The sequence below is a fragment of the Lissotriton vulgaris genome, chromosome 10, assembly GCF_964263255.1.
Source record: "Lissotriton vulgaris chromosome 10, aLisVul1.2, whole genome shotgun sequence".
NCBI lineage: Eukaryota > Metazoa > Chordata > Amphibia > Caudata > Salamandridae > Lissotriton > Lissotriton vulgaris.
The window spans coordinates 939,282,538-939,308,385 of record NC_141698.1 but is presented as its reverse complement, the minus strand read 5'-3'; the positions used below and the strand labels follow the sequence as shown (position 1 = coordinate 939,308,385).

Below are 25,848 nucleotides of genomic sequence, written 5' to 3'. Positions count from 1 at the left end.
CAGCATCTCGCCGTTAGGCCGTGTTCACCACTGTGGTGAGCTCAGCAGGCCAAAGGAAACAGCCACCCGCCCCGTCCCTCGGGCGCGCTCCTGCGCCGCTGCAGAGAACGCAGGGATTCGGGCGGATGCAAACTGGGATGAAGTGTAAACAAACCGAAGCCTCGGGCTGATCTCCTCACACCTTTTTTAATTCCCGTTAGTGTTTATGGGCCTTCTGTGTTGTGTTTCTGCGACACCTGCAACGCCCTCGCCCGCAGCAGCACGTGACCTACTGGCATCGCGCGTTGTTATGCAAAATACAAGCCCTGAAAAGGGGTCACGTCACTGGGCGCCCTTACAAGCAACAGGGGCGCTACTAAGAACTCGGGCGCTGCCTGGCAAGGAGCCCGTTCCGGCCACTAAGGGGCATTTACACGAACTCATTTTCCCATGACGCAGAATGGGCAAAACCCATGAATACATCTGGCCCTAAGTGCATAAATGCCGCTAGTACACCAGATGCTAATGGAAAATGAGTTGGGATGCAGTATGGGCACAGAGAACGACTGAATCCCATTTAAATGCGTTCTTTTTCATTTCGCAAAGTTTTCATTGGAAAGTGTATGATACAGAACAATATATAACAATATCGAAAAATAATCGAAAAATAAACACATTTGCAAGTGTTTATAGCATATGGTACACGAGTTGTTCCACATATTACTCAGGTCCTTTGCATTATATCAAAGGTGCTGGTATGTTTCTTTAGTAAGTGGTGATGACTAAGTGCTAAAGGAAGTATTTTAATAACGTTTGGACACTATAGTCAAGATTCTCCAAAGCAAAACGAGGAAAAAAGGCGTAAAGTGTCGATAAGAGAGCAGAAGGGGGTGCTGTGGGGGGGTGGGGGGGAGGTGTAGACGGGGATTGAGTGATGGGGCACGGATTTCAATGCGTTGCAATTACAATCTTTGAGATTTAAAGCGTCGATGCAAAAGACACATTTAAAGGACTACATTAGGTGGCCACCAAGGAAATTTCGCGAGGCAAACATGACTATTTAAAAGAAACTGCACCATGAGACACTTGAGAGACAGCAAGTCACACCGGGGAGGGTAAAAACTGACAATGTAATTTCGGCTTGCACAAAGACTCTGAACGAAAACCGGTTCATTGCGGAGTAGTATCACATGCAAGGGACAGGTGGGGAGCTTCCCGCAGGAAACACTAGAGGGCCATAACATGCCATGCTTGGCATCTCACACCTGAACACACAGAGCCTCATAATTTACACCCGTTTCAAAATAATAGCATTTTACACAACTTAATAAGGCTTGGGTCGGGAAGGAGTGTGGCGGCTTAGTGAACCTCACGTTATTGTGCAGTCTGACCACAGCTTTTGGAGAAGTTACACATTTCAAGCACACAGCGTCGGTCAGAACACGGACCATGAGCAGACTACATAAGGGCAAACATGCGGATTTGATTGGACGCAGAAAGATGGAATCTGAAACCAGATGAGAACAGGCACACCAAGCACAACCAACAAAAAACTGTTGATGTTCACAACATTTCCAGATTTACAAAAACGCATACAACACCGATTTTTATAATTTTACACTATGCAACGTGAGAGCTGCATAAGTAGCAAGGCCAGAGGTAGAACTCCAGGCGGTGATGGGCTCCCAGGACAACGTAACCAGGAGTCTGCACAACTGTTGCCACTGACTGCTGCTGCAGGTCTAGGGAGAATCCAGGAAAAGGACACCCTGAGTCTTTGCTAAAGGCAAGGGAACTGTTATTTTGCTGCTAATGGACCTCCGGCGTTCGGGGTCATACACAGCACATCAGCAAAAAATGCCGAAAAGATGCGAAGTAAAATTATTTATGTGAATATGGGAACATTTTACCAAACTGGTGCCGAGGACAAATAACGTTTCACGCCTGAGAAGAAAACTGTGTTGATTTGGAGGTTTGCGCACATCTATCAGGAGGCATCAGCACTCCCCGAGGAATGCATGAAGACTTGTATCGCGCAGACTAACGACAAAGCAATGGAGAACTGTACAGTAGCGGGGATGATACCAAGCAAACAAGGTTATACGAGGGAAAGGTGAACACTGAAACATTTAATGCAGAAAAGAGAGAGGGAGGAGGACAACGACCATTGCAAGGCAGCACAGGGGAAGCGGGGCAGAGATAGTTGCAAAGCTTCAAGTCACAAACAGCATTCCTATGATTGAATAAAGCACAGGGAGAGATCAGCAACAACATGGAGGAAGATTTGAGGTGAAAACATTATGGAATACTGGGGAGGAGAGACAGCCGGGAAGAGCAGTGGACACAGAGGTAGGAGTATAAGCAGGGCTTTAAGTGCGTCGGGTCTCACCGGTGCTGAGCACCAGAGGTTTTTCAAAAGGGGGCCTCGAAACGGGTCTCTATCGGCCTCTGTTTTGTGCTCTGGCACAGACGGTCCGTTTTTTTCCGGACTGCAGTGACAGCAGGCACATGGATGTGCAATGCTCACACTGCTCACTTCTCACTAGTGGAGAAGTTACGGCAGGATGTCATGACAGGTGAGCGTTGTAGGAGAAGGGAAATCTTTATAAGAGTCATTTTCTCTCTGGATTTCCCTTCTCTTTTTAAAAATCAGGAGCAGCAACATTGTCGTGGTGTCACCAGGGCTTTAAGTGGAAGCTTTTTCAATATTATATACAAACCATAGTTGCTGCTTATTTATCTTATGCAACTAACAACAATTGACAAAGCCAATAGTCCTCACTTGTTTGTAGGTATGAGGTCACTTGTATCATATCTGGATGCAATGGTAGAAACGGCAAAATACAAGGACTGAACCTGGGGATGACGTCGTCCTGAGGAGCGTGCGACGTCTGTGGTGGTGACGGGGTGTCGGTGCCAGTGGAGGTGTTATTAGGTCAACTGGCATTGACCGGGGTCCGATCCCGGATCCCAGGGGTCCGATCCGGATCTCAGGGGGTCGGGGCCGGAGCCGCCGGCAACACAGGAGCCAGAGCCCCCGGTGATGGAAGAGCAGGACCCCCAGTCGGGCCCGTAGGCGTGCCGGCGGGGCCAGACGGCCCAAAGAGTCGGGCCATAGCAGAAAGAAACTCTTGCACCTGAGCAGGCGTCGCCCATGAACCCGGAAAAGGTGGGTAGGCCGGTGGCGGCGCGCAACAGGAAGTCGAAGAGCGACAATGCTTCTTCAACTTCTTTTTGGATTGGTTCGACTTACCTGACCCCGAGAGCGAAGACTTCGATCCAGAAGGATGATGGTGACGGCTCCACGACCGGTCTCTCGACCTCCCTCTGGAGCGGGACCTTGAGCTGACTGCCGGACTTCCAGCAACTTTCGGGACCACTCCCGCAAAGTTTTCGGCGCCATGGCTGGCAATCGGGGCACGACTTGGTGTCATGGTCGCGCCCCAGGCAGTAGAGACACAGGCGGTGTGGGTCCGTCACTGACATCATGCAGTGACAGTCCACACAGTTCTTGAAGCCGGGCATCCCTACAACACCAGGAGTCGATCGATTCGAAAAAGTGAGAAAAAAGGCCTAAAAAACTCAGTCAAAAAGTGACTGGGGGTACTAGCTCTTCCAGCTTCTGCGCTTGCTGGCGTGGAAAAAGAAAGAACTGACCCAGCGACGTCATCCCGGCACCAACGACGCACACGTAGCCGCACAACGATGCCTACCGACGCGCAGGGGTACAGCGGACGAAAACTTTCCGGATCCAGTCTGACCCCTGGGGGTAATTCTAAGATAAGAAATTTACCATTTCATGTTTCTTTCAGATAAAAGGATTTGCTTTTCCCAGAAAGGGAGGCCAGCCCATACAGCAGAGTGGGGCTCTCGAATTTGTGTTTGAGTTTCAGGTCAGGAGGATGAACCTTCCTCTTTAGTACTTCTATGTTGATATGCATTCACATGCAACCAGCGCACAGCTTCTTATACCAGCTGCACAGCAAATGCACTTATTTTAAAAGGTGGGCACTGGCAGTTATCGTGCAAACTGCAAACCCATTGTAACAGAAGATTACAGTGGGTGAGGCTAATTTATTGAGACTCGTGTCGGGCAGAAATAAAAAAACAGGTGGAATACGGGGGGGGGGCGAGGGGGAAGTTAAATGGTCAGAACGCACTTCGTCAGAAGTTCTCAATGAAGGTGACTGTATTAAAAAGGCTAATGTATGCTTTGAACATATTTAAATCATAAATCCCAAGGAACATGGTAGTGTGATCATATGCAACTGTACTATGATGCTTTGGTAAGAACACGTTGACCTTGGTTGTTTTACGTTTTGCAATCTTTTCCTTCTGCCATATGGTCTGAATGCAGCAGAATCAAGAAATGTAAATACGTTTGACTATTTCTTTATTTCACAATATCAGTGCTGAAGAAGCATTATTTTATTTCTTAAAGAAAAAAAGTATTCACTATAAACACATTGAACAACTGAATGTACATATGGTAAGTTGTGCCATCTCAAGAGTACGGTTAACACATTTCCGAATCTCTCAGCCTGGAAATCTGTGTAACATTCATTTAAACTGTGGGTGCTATAGAAAAGTGTGCACCTCAGGGCAATGGTCGGACTGGTGCTGCTTGGTTTCTATCCACCAAGTACCCTGCTGGGAGCCTCCAACTAGTCTGAAGTGAAAACTCCTGGCTCCAAAACTTGTAAAACACCCATAAAAATATGCCTGACCTGCACTACGCTTCTTACAACCAAACCAGCCCAGTATGTCAGCAGTCCTACTCAGGCACGCCCATAGCCCTTTCAACCGTTCAACCTAGAAGACTCTTCCTGAAACTCTCCCAACAGCGCACACACTCTTGGTTGTCGTGGACAGCACCTAATAGTTTTCTGTGCCTCCAGGACACAATTTTCTGCTCCAGAATCTCTCACCCTGGGATACAGTGGAACAGGAAATTATTTCTCGAAGCAGATCACATAGTTAATTTAGAACTAAACACATATATGACTGAACTGCAAACTTATGAAAAGAAAATGTTATACATTTAATACTGGATTTTCCAAGAACCTTAACTTTGATTTAGAAGTGCCTTAACACTTGCATTTATCTTCCCAAATAATCTTTTCTTTCGCTTCTTCATATCAATCACCTGAAGGAAGGCAATCATTCTCTTCACTGCACATAGCAAACCTATAAATCCACCTAAACCTTTGCAGATATTAGAGTAATCCGTTCAGAAAACTTTGAATGATTTTTTTTTCTTTATAAGACTTCATTTATCTGCCTCAAGAAACAGTCAGTCACATATTACACAATGCCGCCTACACACATTCCATAGTGCCAGTTGAAACTGGCTACTTATGGTTCAGCTGCACTTTCCATTTAAAAGGCATTTTTGATTTGACTATATCTTTTGATCCAATGGATGCATCTGCACAAAATCTAGTGACCATTTGGGGCAGTCAGCTGAAGTCCGGCAAGCCAATTTTACCAAGCTATTGTACATTACACTTGCCTGTAATCATGCAATGAAATAATCAAAATGATTACGTTTGATTCTGATGTGTATTGTTTGGCGAGGATGGGCATTTTACAGTCAACAGCAGAGGATGCAAGTGTACAACTATAAAGCAGCAGAACCACCAACACTCAATGCAGGTTATAGGGGCAAGATGGTGGAAGGTACTCCAATTAGTGTTAAGAAAGGCCTCTGCTATGGTGAGATTCACTAAAAGTCTAAAGACTGTAGTTCTTGTTCAGTCGGGGATTAGCGCCAGTCCCTGAGGCTAATACTACAGACACCGGCTGGGACATTTCATTTACAAAAATTACTTTGGCCTAAAAACAGTATTTCTAAAATACAGACCGATCACGCATACATGAAAATACAAAACGAGGCACCATTATCCAGCCTTTGTATTGCCTATAAAAATAAAAGGCTACAGCTATGGTCGAAATTGCTAGGGCAGTTTAAAAATGTGTTTAAAAAAGATTTGCTTCAATAACATTTTCTGCGTTTTCTACACATGCTTTTTAGGTCTCATCTACAGACAGCTTTGGGTGTCTCTTGTCGAAGACCTACTATGAACAATACAATACACAGGGAGTCCTGGGTCCGCCCAATGCTCATGATTAGATGGTGTTCTTGTCTATCTCAGTTCCCTGCTCATGACTAAATGGCTTTCCTCTCTATCCTTGTTCTTGTCCTGCCCTGGGAACATAGCTGGTTTACCATTCTTTTTACACAATGAATTGTATCCTTCCACTACTGAAACGAGGAAACTACTTTTCATTTCTTTTAGCATCCTTGGGAATGTAAGTACCTTCCTTGCTCCTGTCCCCACCTGCTCATGCTCCATTACACCTTAACTATAAACTTTATCTTGAGGCTTACCACCCCTCTGCAAGTCTGTTACTCTTCCACTTCTTTCTTTTCCGTGCAAGGATTTGTTTTATTTCATGATTTATTTTTATTCAATTCCTTTGGTGAGGACATGCAGCTGAGCACTGATTCACAACTACCATGAGCACCGAGGGGTCCCTATAATCAGACCATGTAAGGACCTGACTGCAATTTGATCCTTTTGACGTATTTCTGTGAGCATTTTCTTTGGCTGACATATCCTTTTTTAAGTGCACTTTCCCACTGCTATCTTCAGACCCATGCGACAAATAGGTAGAGAGCCCTAAGGAGGTGTGCTGTTTTTGGTCTAACACGCATTAAAACCTTTTATGTGTGAGGGGCTATGGCTAAAAGATAAGAAATCCGTTAAATACATTTGATTTTAGTGACAATTATTTTAACAACTTTCAAGAAGTATTTTATTACATTTAATTCTTTTTAGGATCATCATAACTCAGGTTTTGTCTAATTAATGACGCAGTAGAATGACATAGGGGTCTTTTATTGTCCTGATAAATGCCCCTGACCAAAATAAGTCATATTTACAGGCAGACAAGTCAACTTTTTTTTTACAACAGCATAGGGTCCTAATGCACTCACAGACGTCAACTTATAGTGTTTAATTTTGTGCTAAGGAGAAGAAAAATAAGCTGCTTCATCCAGTCCGTTGGCGGGACATATTTTTATCAGGGAAAAGAGGTTTATCTGTTTAAATGGAAAAAGCTCGCTGTGGACCACTGTCCACAGTTACAAGTGGGTTTACTGATGACATGTGCCACATAATGTGGATGAATGTCCTGCTTCCTTAAAAAGTGATATTTCTGCCACAAAAAGTTCCTCATAAATATGTTAAAAGGATACAATCGCCATAATAACAATGTCTAGTAATCAGGACGCGTGCTAATCTGTTGTCGTGCTGTATCACATGCACACTTTAAAATTTACTGTTGTAAAATGACTGTGGTCATCGTAGAAATTAAAGTTAAAAAAAATATGCCAATGTTCTGCCACTGGGAGGATTAAAGTTGCCAGCTTCAAATTCTTTATCTTGAAAAAGCAAAACAATTATGGCCACCCATGCATTAACACATGTCGTGATGCATCAATCAGTCAGTTTTACTTTTCCTGACGCCAATGTCAACAAGCATTGTCAAAGCAATCACAAGATGATGATGGAAGGAGCGCTGACATTTGTCAGACACTCACCCCCAGTCACAGATCTGGGTTGAATCCTTCATCGTTCTTTAGCTCACTTCGACACCCCAATTTAGACCCAGCTATATGAAAATCAGCCTTGACCCTGCGCCTCAAGGGAACAGTCCAACCCGAACTGCCAAGCCAGGTCTTCCCTGGAGCGGAAACAAGCATTCTGGGACCGGTTTCGAGGTAACACCCCGCATCAGCCAGACTAGCTTGAATCCAGTCACACACACTGTCAAACTGTTTATAAATAACCAGATAAAGTAATTCTTTTTGAAACACATGCCATCTTCAAACCAGGCATGATTGTCTAAGAAGCGGTTGTGTTACATCAAACTAGGTATGTGAAAGCCTAAATCCATATTATAGGAAGCTGGTGGATGGCACACACTGAACCACTGTCCTAGTCACAATCACGGTTTCAAAATTTTCTTTAAAAAATGTATTTTTAATTAAAAGCAGACGCTTAAGTGATGGTATTTTAACTTAAAATCATCTTTTCACCCTGATTTTAGAGTTCAGTGAGCTAGATTTGGCTAGTTGGCCTAATTTCTGGATATTCATCATCCTCCCTCTTGCTCTATGTACTTATTGTATTAACATATTGTACGACCATTTTGTCTAGAGGCTTTGTATTTTATTTTAACATGTACTTAACACCCTTTAAAGGCGTATAGTGCTTGCCATTTCCAGTTAAGCAACAGCATTTTTATTAAATACCTAAAATTAAGAAAATCAACAATTTCCAGGAGGACCGATTTGTATTGCAGTGTTTTGAGGTCTGTAGAAGAGAAAATAAAAATGACCTGAGCATGGTCAATTAACAGAAACATAGGTATACTGAAACCTTACCTTGTAAAGTCCAAAAAAGCCAAGATCGCGCAGAACAGTCAAAGCGCTAACACGAGGCCCCGTGGTGATCTCTCCAGCCACCTGCAATCGGATTTTGACGATCTCCAATGGATTTGTGAAAATCACCTGGGATCCTCCAGCCTGGAATAACAGAAAGAAATGGTTAGAACACGGGAACCAGCAAAAGAAAATGGAATTCATAACATGCTTAGCGCATACTGAGAGCCAACTGAAAAGAAACATGCAGGATCAATAAGGAACTTCGAACCTTGCGTTTTGGTATAAAATCTGCCCCGCTATTGTTTAAGAACTCTTAACACTTCATGGGGATGAGCTTGTAGGATCGATTTTATGGTCTATGTTAAAGAAGGATGATGAAGCAGAAAATATGCAGGTTTTGAAAAATAACTTAAGTATATGCAAGATACTTATTTTCTGAGAGAGCCTCTTGTCTAACTCCATGGGATATATGCATTCCTACTAGCAACAAGTGTGATCCTATTACAATGTCTGTGCTATGAAATGTGATAGGGAGTTGGGTCTAAAATAATAAAATAAGTATAAATTGCACTGGCTGTGACGCAACTCATTTTCTTCGATGTTGAATTTGCTGCAAGATTCTAACCATCTTTGTGATCTTCTTTGTTCATCATGTTTTAAGGTTCTCTTAAAGTTGCATCCTCATCAAGCCAAACAAACACTAGTTGAGCAAAGATTTCCTTCCTTTGTTAGTTCAACATTCTCACTCCAGTATGAGAACTCTGCATTGGAAGGACAAAGTACTTTCCTCTTCCTATATCGAAAAACAGAGTTCCCAGCTCATAGTGATGAACTAAATGTGAAAGACGTACATAGTTCGTAGTCATCTTCATTATAATCCTACGTAATATTGTCGGTCTAAGAAAAAGAAAAGGCCAAATCTTGTAAGCCAAGACCTCTATCCTGCTGCCCCCAAACAAAGAGTCCAAGTAAGGCGCACCTTTAAAAAATATTTTAATTGGGTACAGTCCTCGTACTGAGACAGAACATTAGGTCAGCTGTTCTGTGTTTATTTATTACATAGCTAGGGGATAGATCCACGGAGAATAAGATTACAAACATATTAGAGAATGAGCACACTGTACTACATGATGTTTATTGGTCGCACTTTGATGGATCTCTCGGACACACTGGTTTGGGCTTACGAGTCTCTGGTATGAAAAACGATAGAATTAATCTATGTACAATATTCTATCTATGTCTGTACACCATGTGAAATGTACTGTCAGTGTAACGCTAAACGAAATGTTAATAAAAATTGTTTATAAAAAAAAAACTGTAGGAGGCCTTTAAAGCACACATCTGCTCACCTGATGAATTTGCACATATTAGCGTGAGGAATAAGAGTTTGGAATCAGCCTGGGCACAATAACCAATGCAGAAGATTTGCCTTATTTTTCAGGACTAGCAGTGAGGGTGTGCAGTTCACCCATGTTGGAATAGAAGGAGTAGGGCGTACATTTGTTACTTATGGGCTCAGTAGTTGATTATCGACAGGACAGTTAGATTAAATCTACTTGCACGTGATTAAGCACCATTAACTAAGCAGGTCAAAGAAAGCACACCTTAAATCTTGCAGACCTGGATGGCAACTATGAAAGACGAACTGGGGCGCTCTGTTAATGAGGGGCAGGTGATGGCACCTTAATATTGTCAGGTTTATACCTTTCACGCTGATGTAATCGCCTTCTGAGATATGAGGGAACGTACATACAGATATTAATACGATATAAAAGCAACTATATTGGCTTATTTAAACCAACACCAGCCATCCATACTGAATTATGTTCTTGTAAAAAACCTTTTTCATTGCAAATGTCTCTCACTTAAGTGTGGCTCGGCCCATGTATGTCCTTAGTAGAACCCCCCCTTAGGAACATGAGTGCTCACAATAGGCACGCCCTTTCCACTATCTCTCATAATGTAGATTATCAACAGTGCTATAACTTGCACCCCCGAATTGTATACACTTTGTTGTTTGTCTTCTCTTTTCTTCTGATTACAGGAATTGAGAGAGAGCTAGAAAATAAGTGTTTCAACATGACACTTTTGAATACTGCACAAGTAGTGTAAGTAACTCTTTGCTTGTTTGTCCTGACGAATGCTCCACAGACCCGGCTGGGCAATAAGGAGCAGAAACATGTCGACAGTATTAATTAAGTGGTAGAATAAGATCCAGTAACCTGATCTACAATTGTACCCATCTACAATTTTTAACAACAGAACCACTCCTTTTTATATTAACCCCTTCCACACTCATGACGAGCTGGGCTCGTCATGGTGTAGCCTCCTCGTACACTCATGACGAGCCCAGCTCGTCATGAAACAATGTAAAACAACAATTTGCAGCACAGATGGGGAAAACGCATAGCAGCCATGGAGTTAAAGTTTTGCTTGGAGTGGCTCAGTTTTTTAATTTTTTTCAATGTTTTCACCTCTTTCACTTGGGGTGCCGCTCATTCTCTGGACACTGCTATCAAAACCAGAGGTTGCCTCTGGATGAGGTTGGCATATAGCACGATATTGGACATCCAATGACAATGCTGTAACGCTAATGTGGGGCGGAGAACAGATATACACTGCATTCTAAAAACATAGTGTTTATGAGGGTGATCCATTCTAACCAACGGTTCTGAAGCTACAAGTGTCCATTCTTTCACATGATTATCTGAAAAAAGGCACTTTGTATAGACCTGCCTCAAAACGTGTTTTACAAGCTTATGAAATGCTGTGGTGATATAAAGCAGAACCGCATGTTAACCTCACTTGGCTTCAGCATTGAACAGAACACAAAATTCGAATTACATGTCGTAAGATAATAGATCTACAAGTGGTAGACCTATAAAGCAAAGAATTGAAGCAAAGAAACCAAATATAAAAATAACCTATAATCTTAAATGGATGTAAGTGCGCAAGTACAGCAAAGGTTAAGCCAGAGTTTAGGAGTATTCCAGCTGCGCTGCAAGAAAAGATTGCATGATTACAACTTTTCATTCAATCCAGAAACACTGAATGCAAATTAAATTCATTACAAAAGTCCCCCTTCAGTCCACTTGCAGACATTTTTTGTCCACTTTTGTCAGCTAATACATAATTCTAGAAGCAATCATCTTGACTGGAACCATGCCAGAAACTGTGGGTGGGCTGGGTCTCCTTTCATCTAAGAGCAGAGTTTTGGCCAAAGATGCTGTCTCATTACAGCAAGACATTCATTGTTCCTTCCAAAAGTTTGTCAATTTCGCTTGGGGAATTTTGGGGAAACACCTGTCAACGCAATCTGCCAAATAAAAAGGGGTACAGTCGTAAGGTTCAATCATTCATGCAGTATAAAGACCTTGTTTGCCTCTCTGAGGCACATCATCAGCAATCACAGCATAAAAGACTGGCATCTTGGGTCAGCACAAGGACTACGTTTACATAATTATTATGCTGATGGCATACAAAATGTATGACTGCATGGTCACCTAGAGTATGGATGTAAGATCACACACTTGTAAGATCTTGCAAGGTTTGCCAGTATATTTACACTGGAAGTTCAAGCATGTTTTATTCATCTTAACTTCATATAGTTGCAATTCTGAGTCCTCTGCCGCCAAACAGCTCTGAAGCTAGTTTTCATTTGTCCTAATGAAAGAAGCTATTCCTTAAGCCAAGCATACCATTTTGGACGTCTAGCGTTGCAAGATAATTATTTTTGTGGGTGTTTCCAGTTCTACCCACAGGCCACATTTTAGCAACTTCATAGCATAAGAGTGTATTTCTTAAGTACAGTGTGTGCTGTTGTGATTGGGTACATTGTATCCCAACATGTGATGCAGTATGATTTAGTATGGTCATGAAATATAAACAAAGTCCAGTAATTAGCTCACTGGATGTTACATGTATGTCCCAAATAAGAAAGCTGTTAGTAATGAGGTTACAAGTAAGCAGACCAAGTAGTGGGGTGCAGCACACATTACTAGTGGATGGCTGAGTATGGCCATGCACATTTATACAGTCACTATTTCTTGGAATCTCAGTTGTATGACTGTCTGAACTGTTCAGTTATCAAACTTTTGGTTGAAAAGCAGACAGATTGTTGGTAGCCTCAAGGTTCAATGGAGAGCATTTCATAGCAGTGGGCCCAGTATTCATAGGCATCTGCCACTTTGTCTTCATATTCAGCTGCCCTTTTAAAATTGCAGATCCAAGATTACACATGGAGGGTGGCCATCTTCTCAAAGTATCATGGGCCAAAGTTTGAAAACACTGCACAAGATGAAAAGTACTTGAATTGTGTTCTTGACGTCTATTGTGAGCATGCAAAATGCTTGCAAGGTAAGTTTATATGGGCATGTTTTTCTCAATCGAAGTAGGGCTGGGGCCAATTTAGCATTCCTTGTAGTTTGTCACTCATCTTTTTAGGCATATATTGCGATCTCATCGAGACTTATCTCATCAGCTTCCCTCTGTTTGATGGAGTGGTAGGACTTGAAGTGAGGAAGCTGCAGCCATCATAGGAAGGTTTTAAGATGTGTTCCATATTTTTTTTTTTTTAAAGAAGAAACTAGCTCCTTCCTAAAAAAAATTTTGAGTTACCATCAACCTTTTTACACATGAGATCGTTCTAGCAATCAACCCTTTACATAAATGATATTGTGTAAATAAATATACATGATTGGTTGAAAATGTGGCGGAACACACCAAATGGAGCATGGCCTAAGAAGCATAAATAAAAACGGTTTAGAAACTAAGGCCCGTCACTAAACCACCGTGTATGGGTGGTCTAGAATCATACTGGCGTCCTCCTCCTGATCATGGTCATATCTCCTCTTCATGGTCCTGGTGTTCCCGACCTCCTTCCTGGCCATGGGCTACTTGGTCCTTCTGCAATGGTCCTCGCCCTGCTACATCAGTTTCTATTCCTACAAGGGCTTGCCTTTAAGGTGTTGGCTTCCTGATCCTTTTTGTCCTGGTTCTTGTGCTCCTAGCTGAGTTTCTGTTCCTTGTGATTGCCCTGGACATGTTATCGTCATGCGTCCTGGGTGCTATTTGTCCAGGTCACGGTCCTGGTTTTACAGCTCCTATTCTACCTAGCCATGGTCCACCTAGTACTGCTGTTCTTCCTGCTCCTGCCCATTGTGATCCTTGTTATCAAGTCTTATTCTTTGTGGTTTTTACCCTCCGGTTCATCGTCATCCTGGTCCTCTCCACTGGTTCTGCTGCTGGTCAACCTGGTGTAGGTTCTGACTTTTCTGGTGGTCAAGTTCCTGGATTACTTACGATATAATGGTGACACACTGCACTAGTCCTGGCTACTAATGCAGAAGAATGTCTCATATAGGGATTTTTGAGCAAATACATATAGATTAAGAAAAAAACTACAAATCATGAAATGCAGTACGCTACTGTACAAAAAGTCAGCTCTGACTAATTCTATGTTACATAACATGGAACATTTGGTAGCAAAACTGTATGTGAAGTTTGTTTCAATCACAAATCCAAGTATTGCTTCTGAAAATGTTGCCAATGCAGTAAAAACTTGACAAACTATTACTCGTACTGCTGAAGGAAAGAAAATATATGCCACAGAAAGGCATTAAAACAGGACTGCTCTTTTAAACAGAATCTCATACAAATTTTCTTATTGGAATTTATGTCCTTCCTCAAGAGCAGCCATTTAAGTAGCATTTTCAATGGCTAGGGCTTTCCAAGCACCCACAATCTTGAGTTACTACCATGGAAAGGGAAGAGTGTTTTTTGTTGCAATTATTAAAAGCAAGGTTACAAACACCAAATTGCTTTCGGCTCACCCATACCCAACACTTTCTTTATGGGACTATGCCAAAGATTGGAATTCAGTTCAAGAGTCGCACATAGAAAATTGATGTCACTTAGGCCTGAGGCAAGGATTTTGCAGGCTCTATAGTGAATTATTCCATACCAGACTACAAAAGTGACAAAAAGATCAAAACCATCACAAAGAAGCAAATAACAGTGGAACATTTGCATCTGCGTGCACAAAAATGTTCTAGGATTAAGAACTATCAGTTAATGGATTCGCCGTTGGAAATTCTTCAGTTAGATTTTACATAATGGCCCATTTTTACTAGAAAACCAGCTGTAAGTATGGATGTTTTGGCATGCTAATTGACCTTGTAATAAACAAACACCCTGTGGCAGGTCTATTTGTGATTTCACGGTTAGATTACTTGAAATGTACTATTTATCATGTATGGCTCAGTATTATTCAAAGAAAAAAACATATCTTGTTGGCATCAAACAAGAGAAAAATAACACAGAAAAGCAAAGCCCAAAACAAGAAACAAGATACAAGATACAGTTGCCTTGCACCACTGTCACTAAGGTCAAAACCCACTGTGTAAGCCATGAGGAGACAGGGGGCTGCTCAAACCGGTAAATACAGACAAACATCTGCTAAAGGTCCAGCTGCATAAGGAGAAGAGCCTGAGGCGGTGAAGTAAAGTAAAAAAAAAAACTGAGAGACACTGTTGCACGTGGCCACACAGTGAGCGCAACAATGGGACACAGGCAGGTGAGCTACAGGAGCACTAAAGAGAATGCCTATAATCAATGTGTGCACTCCAGCGTACTTGTCTTTAACTTAAAAGTGTACTCCAGTCTTTAACAATACACGAGGTGCTTCTCTAATTTGTTTTGGTGCTGTGTGTGTGCGGCTTACTTTCCCTATGAGTGGTACAAGAGAGCAGTGTGTGCAGGCAGTTAAACATGACCTTACAGATCCAAGGAGGCTGAAAAGACTGAGAGGTAAAGCATCAGAGGGCCTATGTTCTCCCCAAAAAATCATTACTACAGCTATAAAGAATTACATCACATTTCCAGAACTATCTGGGGTTGCTGAAAGGCCTCTCCCTGTAGCTTCTTGGATATTTGTAGCTGACAAACATTTTTGAAGATTTATATCAATTTTAAGTGAGGCCACCTTTTATTTTTGACCACTTCAATGCTCTACAGTAGCCCTCTTACAAATCCTGCACTGAAGCCTATTTGCATCATTGTAGGAGTGTTGCCATAGACATTCTATTTTTTATCACTTACTTTGAATGCATCAAGCTCCTTGCTGTACTATCGGATACTTGTTTATGCTCTAGGTTCTTTTTTTCTCTTTTGATGGGAACGATTATCTCCAGTGTTCTAGTTCTACTATTTTAGAGAGCTCCTGGGAAGTCTACAGTTTATTTGTATCTGTGGCCATTTTAAACCTAGTCTCCTACATGTTACAAATGTAAATATCATTTACATTGTCGAGTAACCTGATCGAGACTGGTGGTTCACTAGGGATGCGTGGTCACCTTAGAAAGATTAAGCTTAATCAGTTAATGATCTAATCATAGTTAGGGCATGTTCTACATCTCTATGTTTTTAAACTAAGTTGAGGATAGTCAATTGTTCATTTAGGGGCACTTCACAGCTGGTTGAAGCATATAGTTGGCTCCCCATTTTATCTCACTCCTACGACCAGCTTCCAGATCAAAAGCATCTGCAAATCTAGTTGCAGCTCAATGAGTCTGCCCAAGAAGGTTTTTTTCCTGGCCTGCTGGATGTCAAATAGCAGGACATGTTTGCATCAAAAGCAGATCTAGGTCTACACATTCAAAGTAAAAGCATGGTGTTATTGGGATGTTGGTACATGGCTGCTCCTTTGTGTACACCACTTGCGCCTCCCATCTCTGGTCCATTTCCTGGATGCTTTAACAGAATTGGAACTGCCTACAACTATGTTTCGATAAGGCTTATGACAGGGTATCAATTTCCAGAGATCAGATCGTCAGCGTCTAGCGATCACTACGTACTAGCTGCAGTTTTGTCTAACGTGAGCAGCATTTGGATTTGTTTTGTGGTGTGAGGAAAGAGCTGCTTGGTTTTCCTAGTTTTGCCACTCACACATGTTCTGCGACTGACCAATAGGTTAATTTATGTCCCCGTTAACTTGTGTGATCTTACCCCCTTTCCATTCTGTATCCAGGTTAGGGTTGTAGTTCTTGTCTTTGAATAGGGTATGATTTTGGTTCTCTGCCACAGCTTTCATGAGGCATATGAGTTTTAGTAAGTCTTAATGAGGTTTCACTAGTGATTTTTTCAAAGCCAGAGGAAACCATTGTGTGGGGATAGGAATATAGTGATTCCATTGGACTTGGTTGTCGAAATCCTGATGTTTATGGTCTTTATTTTGCTGTTTGCAGAAGTTTAGTGGGTTGGAGTGGTTTTGAAGCGTTATGTCCGATTGCTCTTAGTATGATTTTCAAATCAAATTTATGTAGTCTTGCGATATAGTCTTTATCAGTCAGGGGTAACCGTGGGCTGTTAAAATATTTATTCTGCTCATAGTACATTTTAATGAGCGTGGTGAGTAAAATCGTATATGTATTAAACAATGGGAGAGTAAGGGTTTTTTTCGGGATTGTACTCCCAGTCCCCTAGGGTCATATATTTGCAAAACAAAAAGACAGTATCTCCAGGACTGAGTGTCCTCGTTATCAATAGTTGATGGAGAAAGATGCAGAAGAAAAAAAAGAAGAATTCCTTCTTTTTTATTTAAACCCCTCACTCACCAACCTAGTTGGTGACATGCTTCATCATCGGGGTCCACCTGAGTGACCTAATGCCACTCAGGTGTGCTTCGACACCTGTGATTACAGCGGAGCTGGTTTTTGTGAGAGTGTATTGTGAGTGAATTAAAAAAGTGTCTTTTATGTACTCCCTATACAATTTATTCTAGAGTCATAGGACACGGTTAAAAACAGGTGGGATACTTCTACTGGCGTGATTTGACCAGAAAGTATCAGTGTTGTTGTGAAGATATGGTCAACATGTTTCAAACTTTTGAAAACATTTCCAAGGTTTTCGTCAGGACCAAAAGTGCTGAATCGAGAGGTCTGCACACACTAAAGCGCACCCTTCTCTGACTCAATAGAAGACCGGACCATGTACTTACGGTTCAGTGCCCTTACAGCCTTCATGTAAGAGAATAAATCTGAAACAATAGAGCAGAACATCAAGGTTTTCACAGTTATATACGTTTTTTTACTCAAGAAAACCTTAGAAATTTTTACAAGAGCACACCTGAGTGGCATTCGGTCACTCAGGTGGACTCCGATGAAGAAGCATTTCACCAACTAGGTTGATGAGTGAGGGGGTTATACAAAAAAGGAATTCTTTTTTTCTTCAGCATCTTTCTCCTTCAACTAAAATCTTATAGCCATTTACTTTAAATACTTGATGTAAAAATCAATATATACTAAATAATATTTTCATTATCTGACAAACATATCCGCTCATTTCGAAAATGTGAGAAATCCTGGGAACACATTCCCTGCCAATGACTTAGTAGTGAAGCACAATGAAAGTTTAGCACACCGAAAGGGCAAAACAATATTCTACACTCAGTTTTTCTATCGCACTGGCTGGTTGAGGGAATTGTGAGTGATGGAAAATGATACTACCACTCCGCATCGGGTGTGCATTAATAAATGTTTTGCAGAAAATGACTGCACTTAGCCTCGAAAATGCACATATAAAATGAGATGTTTCCTAAATAGGCATATTTTCTAAAATCAGAAATCAAAAGAAAATAATTTCCAGCAGCGCGATTAAGCAGCAACTGGACAGATTATTTACAAGTTCTGATCAATTTCTCTGTGCAGACACAGTAGGTGATAGTTTTTCAATTTGGATCCATGGTAGTCTCTGGAAACCTCACCAAGCAATCAAAGTAGAATTTGCTTGATTGACAATGTAAAAGCAATTAAGTTCTAAACCTGTCAAATATGTTTTACCATTTCTGCTACGCATGTTGAACATGTCTACTTTGACTGCTGCTCATATCATTTAATAAATTAAAGGCTTGCATTTGCTAAGCAAGCTTTCCAGTAATACTAGAGTGCCTCTCCCAATCGTTATTGAAATGGACCCAGCGTGCATTATATTATTAGATATACTTGTGAACTATTTTTATAGGGAAAAGTGATGCATGAAATAGCATTTTTTATTTCTCTATTAGCGAGAAAGAAGGTCCTCGGAAGAGGATATTGAAGAGTAGGAACTGTAGGGACACAAACAAACAGTGAATGAATGAGCAGGCAAGATCTGCTAACCTAATTACAGGAGGACAACGAATAAGTGTCTAAGGAGAATTGATAACAATTTTTTTTAATTCATTCTGAAAGTGATGAGTCTGTTTCTTTGGGTATGCTTGCGAGTGGAAAGGACTAACATATTTAATGATCTAATTATCCTTGGGCATGGGGATTCAATTAACTATTCTATTTCATGGGCACTTGCATACCAAAACTCAAGATTTAGAATATCCATACAAGCTGGCCATCCTTTTCATGCAGATCTAGGAGTTCAAGTGGTTGTCTATATTGTTTTGGGCGTGAGGGCTGCATTTTGAAAGCCACATTTAGAAATCGTTCTTATTGGTTGGTGTGAAATTAACAGGAGTTTGAGCCAGCTAAAGACCTTTAGAGATAGTTATGTATATGGAAGGGTGTGCTCAAGGACTTTGTAATTTTTTTTCCAGCTTCAGCTGGGTAGTCAGTTGTTCAATGTTCAGCCTGTGCAGTTTGATTTCTAGACAAGCAGTACTAGCCAGGTATATAGCTGTGATGTAACAGCGGGCACACTAGGGCGTAGAATGCTTAAGTTAATGTTAATGATTTGTGATCATTTAGTGAGAAAAAAAGTGCTGCACTTTGCATCTGTATGGCACTGGTGGGGTCATGTGTGTATGCTGGTGCCATGGTTCTGTTTAAATTGTTATGTTTGAGAAAGACACATTTTATGGAGCATTTGAAAGGTGGTGTTAAGTAGGTTTTTGGGGGGAAAGTTCTTTTTGGCATCCGAAGATAGACAATTCTGGCATGCATCAATTGTGCTCAGTGTGTGTAATAAGCTCTTTCTCCTAAGACATTGTCAAGTATTTGCAGTCAGCATAAGAGCAGCTCTCACTCTTAAGCAGAATAAAATGCCTATGTACCCAAATCAGGCACCAAAATTGTAGAGAAAACAAACAATAACTGACACTATAGTGGCATAAATGAGAGGGTGCAGAAATGTTTGGTACTGTATTGGGTTTCCTCATGAAATGTATTTACCCAGATCAGAAGGTATTTATTCCAGGGAAATACTTTGCAGTTTAGACTCAGGTTCTAGCCAGGGGTTCAGCCAAAGAAGAGACTGAGAGAGCATCAATGTGGGTTGTGGGATCAATGCTGCTGATGCATACACCATTTGAAAGGGTAGCATGGCCGCCTGGACTGTTCTGAAGAACATTATTTATCTAGATCGAGCTGCTTATTCATGTTACAACTATTTAACCATCATGGGATTATACACATTAGGGGATGGTTGCCTTCCTCTCTTATTCGATTGGTTTGACATACCAGCAAATAGGACACTATGTTACAAATCTTTTTGAGCCATATATAGAATTGTTGGCCCACATTATATAACAAACCCAGGAGATTCAATCCTTCAAACACAAAACCTGGAACAAAAAAAAAAGTGTACTCTATTCACATACATCAGTGTCTCTGTTCCAAGTGATGACTGAGTTTGGTCAACAAAGCCAGGCATAAAATCCATCCGGAAAGGTGTAACGAAATTCACAACTCTTGCCACATGTGCAATATGAGACAATCTTTACCAATGTTCACATACATTTCCCATGCATAAAGAAAATCCGAAATTTATTAGCACTATGATAAGGAGCTGGTCTACTTCCTGCTAATGACAGAGAGGGTTAAAAATTAATATTTTGACCGCTTCGAAATTTTTTAGGTTCTCACTATATATATATATATATATATATATATATAAATATACACACACATATATATATATATATATAAATATACACACACATATATATATATATATACATATACACACAACGTGTACATACATCATCACGAACTGTCGTCTTTGGGGGGTGGAGTTAATTGTCACCAATCAGGATGGGGCTAAAGGATATTTAAATCGACAATGGCCCCCATATCCTGTTTAATACCATTGGCGCTGAGGAAGGCATAGAGACTGCCGAAATGCATTCGCCCAACATGTGGTGTTATTTTCAATAAAGAAGCCTCCATTGCCTCCCCTGCTGCTGCCTCTTCTTCTTTTCTTAAGGAGGTTCCTGTGTATATATCTATTTAGATTGTGTACAATCATTGTGTCATGACTCTTGGATTAATGCTGCTGGTTGACATATGAGCACTTTACTTCATACTGTTATCACATTTGGTTTTAACATACAATAACGAGTGGCCGCCCATAATGTACATAGATAGAATTAATTATCATGTATATATAGTGATGTGCCTTTTCTACCAATGCGTGCCTTGTAAATATGCTCCTATATTTATAAAATCTGTATATATCATTTTATTTACTATGCAATCTTATCGGGTATAAATTATGTGTGCCATTTGGACACTCTCGATTGACTGTATATACGCGGCGTTATATTATATAGTATTTCTTTCATTTTCATGACACACCGTAATGCACTGTCACTTTAAATGCCCTGCTCACTGTTATGCAGTTTGTCATGTGATCAAGCCTCCTCGGAGGCGAAACGCGTCATGGCGGCAGCGCTGGCTTCACTGAATTAAACCATCCTTGCACCAGCACTTTTGGGTCGACTCTTTGTTACTTGGTACTTTGGCATTCCTTTGCCTTTGAGTGACAAGCTTCGCGATATATATATATATATATATATATATATTCTCCATAGCCGGTTCCTTTTGCCACTCAGACAGCGCTCGATACGGGTGCGGCGCCCTGCAGCTGAACCACGCTGCTGATATATTTTCCACAGCTCCCTCACAGGAAACAAATGGGTCGCACTCCACGGGTTATCTTTTGCAGTTTTTTTTATTTTTCCATTACATTCCACAGGCAGATGTTCCGATCAAGATATACTGCAGTACATTGTATTCAATACATCACTTCCTGCTAGGGGTATTTCAGTGCCTCTAAGCTTTATGGGACATGTAGTTTTTTTACCAAAGTGTTAACATTACTTCATGTTAGCCCAAATTATTACCACATTTTTTTTAACACATTTTGCATCTCACTGGTTGCGATTAGAAGTATTGTGACATACTGGTGATACTAAGATCCCTCTAGTGGGATTAGTTAACAGTATTTTGGGTTGTATATGGTAACTAATTTAGCTCCATTCATACATAAGCAGCTGCAATATCTACTCCTGATATTTTCCCTCTAGTGGGATGACATTATGTGTTTGGGAATCATGTTTTAGAACCAGTACAGTTGGTATCACTAAATATTCAGGTATAATTTTGTATTTTCACTTAATGTAATGCTTTCTAGGTACCGCGGATTCACCATAATGCTTTGTTCTCAGTTCATATCATAGTGTTATCGCCTGCTTAAGTAATTTGACCATTGGTGGTTTTACATTTGCATCATTGCTTTTTTTCTGCTCATATTATCACCAGTCACGAAAGTGTGGATATATATATTGGGCATCAATCAATTTATCAAAGCGAAACTCTCACAAATGTATGTAAAGCTCTTCAGATTGATTCAGCCCATAGGGCGTTAAGGTTCGTAGGTTTAGGATATGGCGGGATTCCTTTTGTCTTAAGATCCTTTCTCTGTCTCCCCCTCTTTCTTTCTTGGGGACACTTTCCAAACCAAAGAATTTTAGTTGGCTCCAGTCACTTCGATGATACATATGTCGTTGAGTGCCCATGCCCCATGAGGTATGTGGGCAGCACAGTGTGTGAACTGAAAAAACGTATACTTGAACACGTGCGTGCTACCATCCACAAAGACAAGGCTAATGCAATAGCCAAGCACATGGAACTGTATCATCGAAGTGACTGGAGCCAACTAAAATTCTTTGGTTTGGAAAGTGTCCCCAAGAAAGAAAGAGGGGGAGACAGAGAAAGGATCTTAAGACAAAAGGAATCCCGCCATATCCAAAACCTACGAACCGTAACGCCCTATGGGCTGAATCAATCTGAAGAGCTTTACATACATTTGTGAGAGTTTCGCTTTGATAAATTGATTGATGCCCAATATATATATCCACACTTTCGTGACTGGTGATAATATGAGCAGAAAAAAAGCAATGATGCAAATGTAAAACCACCAATGGTCAAATTACTTAAGCAGGCGATAACACTATGATATGAACTGAGAACAAAGCATTATGGTGAATCCGCGGTACCTAGAAAGCATTACATTAAGTGAAAATACAAAATTATACCTGAATATTTAGTGATACCAACTGTACTGGTTCTAAAACATGATTCCCAAACACATAATGTCATCCCACTAGAGGGAAAATATCAGGAGTAGATATTGCAGCTGCTTATGTATGAATGGAGCTAAATTAGTTACCATATACAACCCAAAATACTGTTAACTAATCCCACTAGAGGGATCTTAGTATCACCAGTATGTCACAATACTTCTAATCGCAACCAGTGAGATGCAAAATGTGTTAAAAAAAAATGTGGTAATAATTTGGGCTAACATGAAGTAATGTTAATACTTTGGTAAAAAAACTACATGTCCCATAAAGCTTAGAGGCACTGAAATACCCCTAGCAGGAAGTGATGTATTGAATACAATGTACTGCAGTATATCTTGATCGGAACATCTGCCTGTGGAATGTAATGGAAAAATAAAAAAAACTGCAAAAGATAACCCGTGGAGTGCGACCCATTTGTTTCCTGTGAGGGAGCTGTGGAAAATATATATATATATATACATATATATATATATACATACACACACATATATATATTCCCAAGTAAATTATGAACAGACAAAATTCAAGACCTTTGCAGAACAACTAAAACCCACCAGGTACTCTGTGACTTCTGTTTATTTTGTAACAAGGATGCCAGCAAATTCTTTACGACTAGATTAACGTAAGTTAAATATTTTTTTGATGCTCATGTCTCTAAATCATTAGTCTATGGGCCAGCTCAGACACCACCACAATTTAAATACTTCTATAGGCATTTCTAATTACAACAAATCAGAATGAAGAAAATTAAATTCCTATTTTTCTCATGCAACAGGAATTGATAGGCGTTGGAAATGTAAGCACTCACAAAGTACCAATTCTACAGTTTTTTTAAGGTGGATTGAGGTCACTAATGGAATGGCAGAATTACCAAAACATATCTATATATATAAAAACGAAAGTATGTCTGTTTGTCCTTTATGCATTACTACACCATTCATCCGATCGGCATGAAACTTTGAGAAGTTGTTGAGTACCCTCCAGCGAAGGTTTCTGGCAAAAAAAAACAGTAATAATAATTAAAATGAAAGAAAAATGTGTAAAAAGTTGTTGAGTACACTCCCGTGAAGGTTTCTGGCAAAAAACAAAAAATGTGTTAGATATCGGCCCCCGGGCCCCCCAGGGCCCTCATAATCTTTCCAATACTGAACGTTTACAGTTTACGGTGCGACACGCTTATGCAATGACCATCAACAAAGCGCAAGGACAATCGCTGCAAGTGTGTGGACTAGATTTGGAGAATCCGTGCTTCTCACATGGACAACTGTATCTGGCCAGCTCACACGTCGGAAAACTTTCTGATTTATTCGTGTACGCACCAGACAGAAAAACAAAAAATACTGTGTATGCACAAGCACTCGAATAAATAAACGGAATTAAAACACTTTACAATGTTTTCCATATTAAAATGAATAAGTTTCAATAACAATGACACAATGTAAATTAAATGTTATCATAACAAGTTTCCTTAAATTTCCTTTCTTCTGAGATCGCAGCAACGCGCGAGGGGTAAGCTAGTCAATTAATAAGATGTAGTTTACTAGTTCCTATTCTCTCTTCCCACCTTTCCTTAAAGAATTCCCATTAAATTAATCCATACAAGAAGCGAAGAGGTTGTCTGAAATATTTAGCAGGTTTTACCAAAATATTATGATTATGCAAGATAGCTAAAAGAATGGAGTGGATGGCTTGGAGCCACGAGTCATTCACTTAATGACAAAATAATTATTGGCAAAAATGTGTTTGTGTTATTACAGCACATTAACACAAATTGCACTGCATCAACTTAGTTTGTAAAAGGGACATCAAAGTATTGTGAACGACACATTTTGCTAATTTGATGACACCTTTGGGGAAGAGCCAACATGGTTTTATATTGTGGAATGTTTTTTTCATGTTGCCGGAAAGACTCCCTAATTTTGGGTGTTTAATGTAGTAACTCTTATGGACATTATTACACTGGCTAGTGAATTTTGAGTAAAATATAATTTATTCAATGTTACTATTGCAAGTGATAGAAAAACCTATGCAATAACAATTGAGATCGGATAAAAAAAATCTCTGGCAAAAATAAAGAATATAGATAATTGACCCAAGTGTACTTATGTTATGTCAAGTAAATGTAGTTTCTACAAAAACATGAGATAATCCATGAAGGGATTCATATTCCCCACAGAGAGAATAAGATGTACAGCATTGAAAATAATGCATGCGCTCAGCTTACGATTTCACAATTTCACACACTAATATAAAAACCAATCGTGAAGGGTGCTAATGGCAGTTGACAAGGATACTCCTTGAAAGATATAGAAAAACAGATTGGGTTAAAGCTGCTCCATAGATCAAGGCCCTGTTATTAGACTATTCATAATAAATAACTCTGTTTCAGTAGCAGAATGTAATTTGGATTTTGAAAACGCATACAGAATCACAGCAGCATTAGCATTCTTTTACAGTCACTGTGCTACATTTCATAAAGAACCCTGGTATGTGGAGGCAGACGACGCCTGTAAGTCTGCCGCTTAGTAAAAAGTCACAGGGGATGATCTTTAGTCAATGGGGCCCCTGAGACTAGGATCAACACTTGCCAACATTTAAGTGTCTTGGGAAATCTTTAATAATCACACAATTAATTATAGATGTTTAATTTCCATTGGGCCGTTCACTAGACAGAGAACTTGAGGCCCACAGAGAATTTAGCAAAGCAGACACATTTAGCCACATGAGGGTTTCAAACAAGTAGACGCACTATGACTTTCAGAAACTTTTATGTAGAAGCGAAATCGATAATTGAAACATTTTGAAAACTAAAATATACCAAGTACCTTTTACCAGCTTGATTAAAATCATTTTTTAGAAGGGTATTCAAAATACAGTTCAACTTCAGTCACTCAAAAAGAGTGATAAAAACACCATTATCAGTGCTTATAGCTAGAGAAGAACTGTTAAGGTGCAGAAAGGTAAAGTAAGAGGCAAAACATAGAACCAAATAAAGTCTTTCATTGTGCTCCCTCTTTTACAGGCAACATACCACTCGCTCATTGTTATATCCTAAGAGTACTAAGTA

At 40.4% G+C, this 25,848-nt stretch overlaps 1 protein-coding gene across 1 annotated transcript in view; it reads right to left on the bottom strand.

Moving 5' to 3' along the window:
* Nucleotides 1-25,848, bottom strand: part of SLC25A13 (solute carrier family 25 member 13) — a 785,732-nt gene that overhangs the window by 118,661 nt on the left and 641,223 nt on the right. Inside the window, exon 14 of the mRNA XM_086941927.1 lies at nt 8,432-8,572. Coding sequence (XP_086798053.1) covers nt 8,432-8,572 — 141 coding nt within the window. The remainder of the gene's footprint in view (nt 1-8,431; nt 8,573-25,848) is intronic.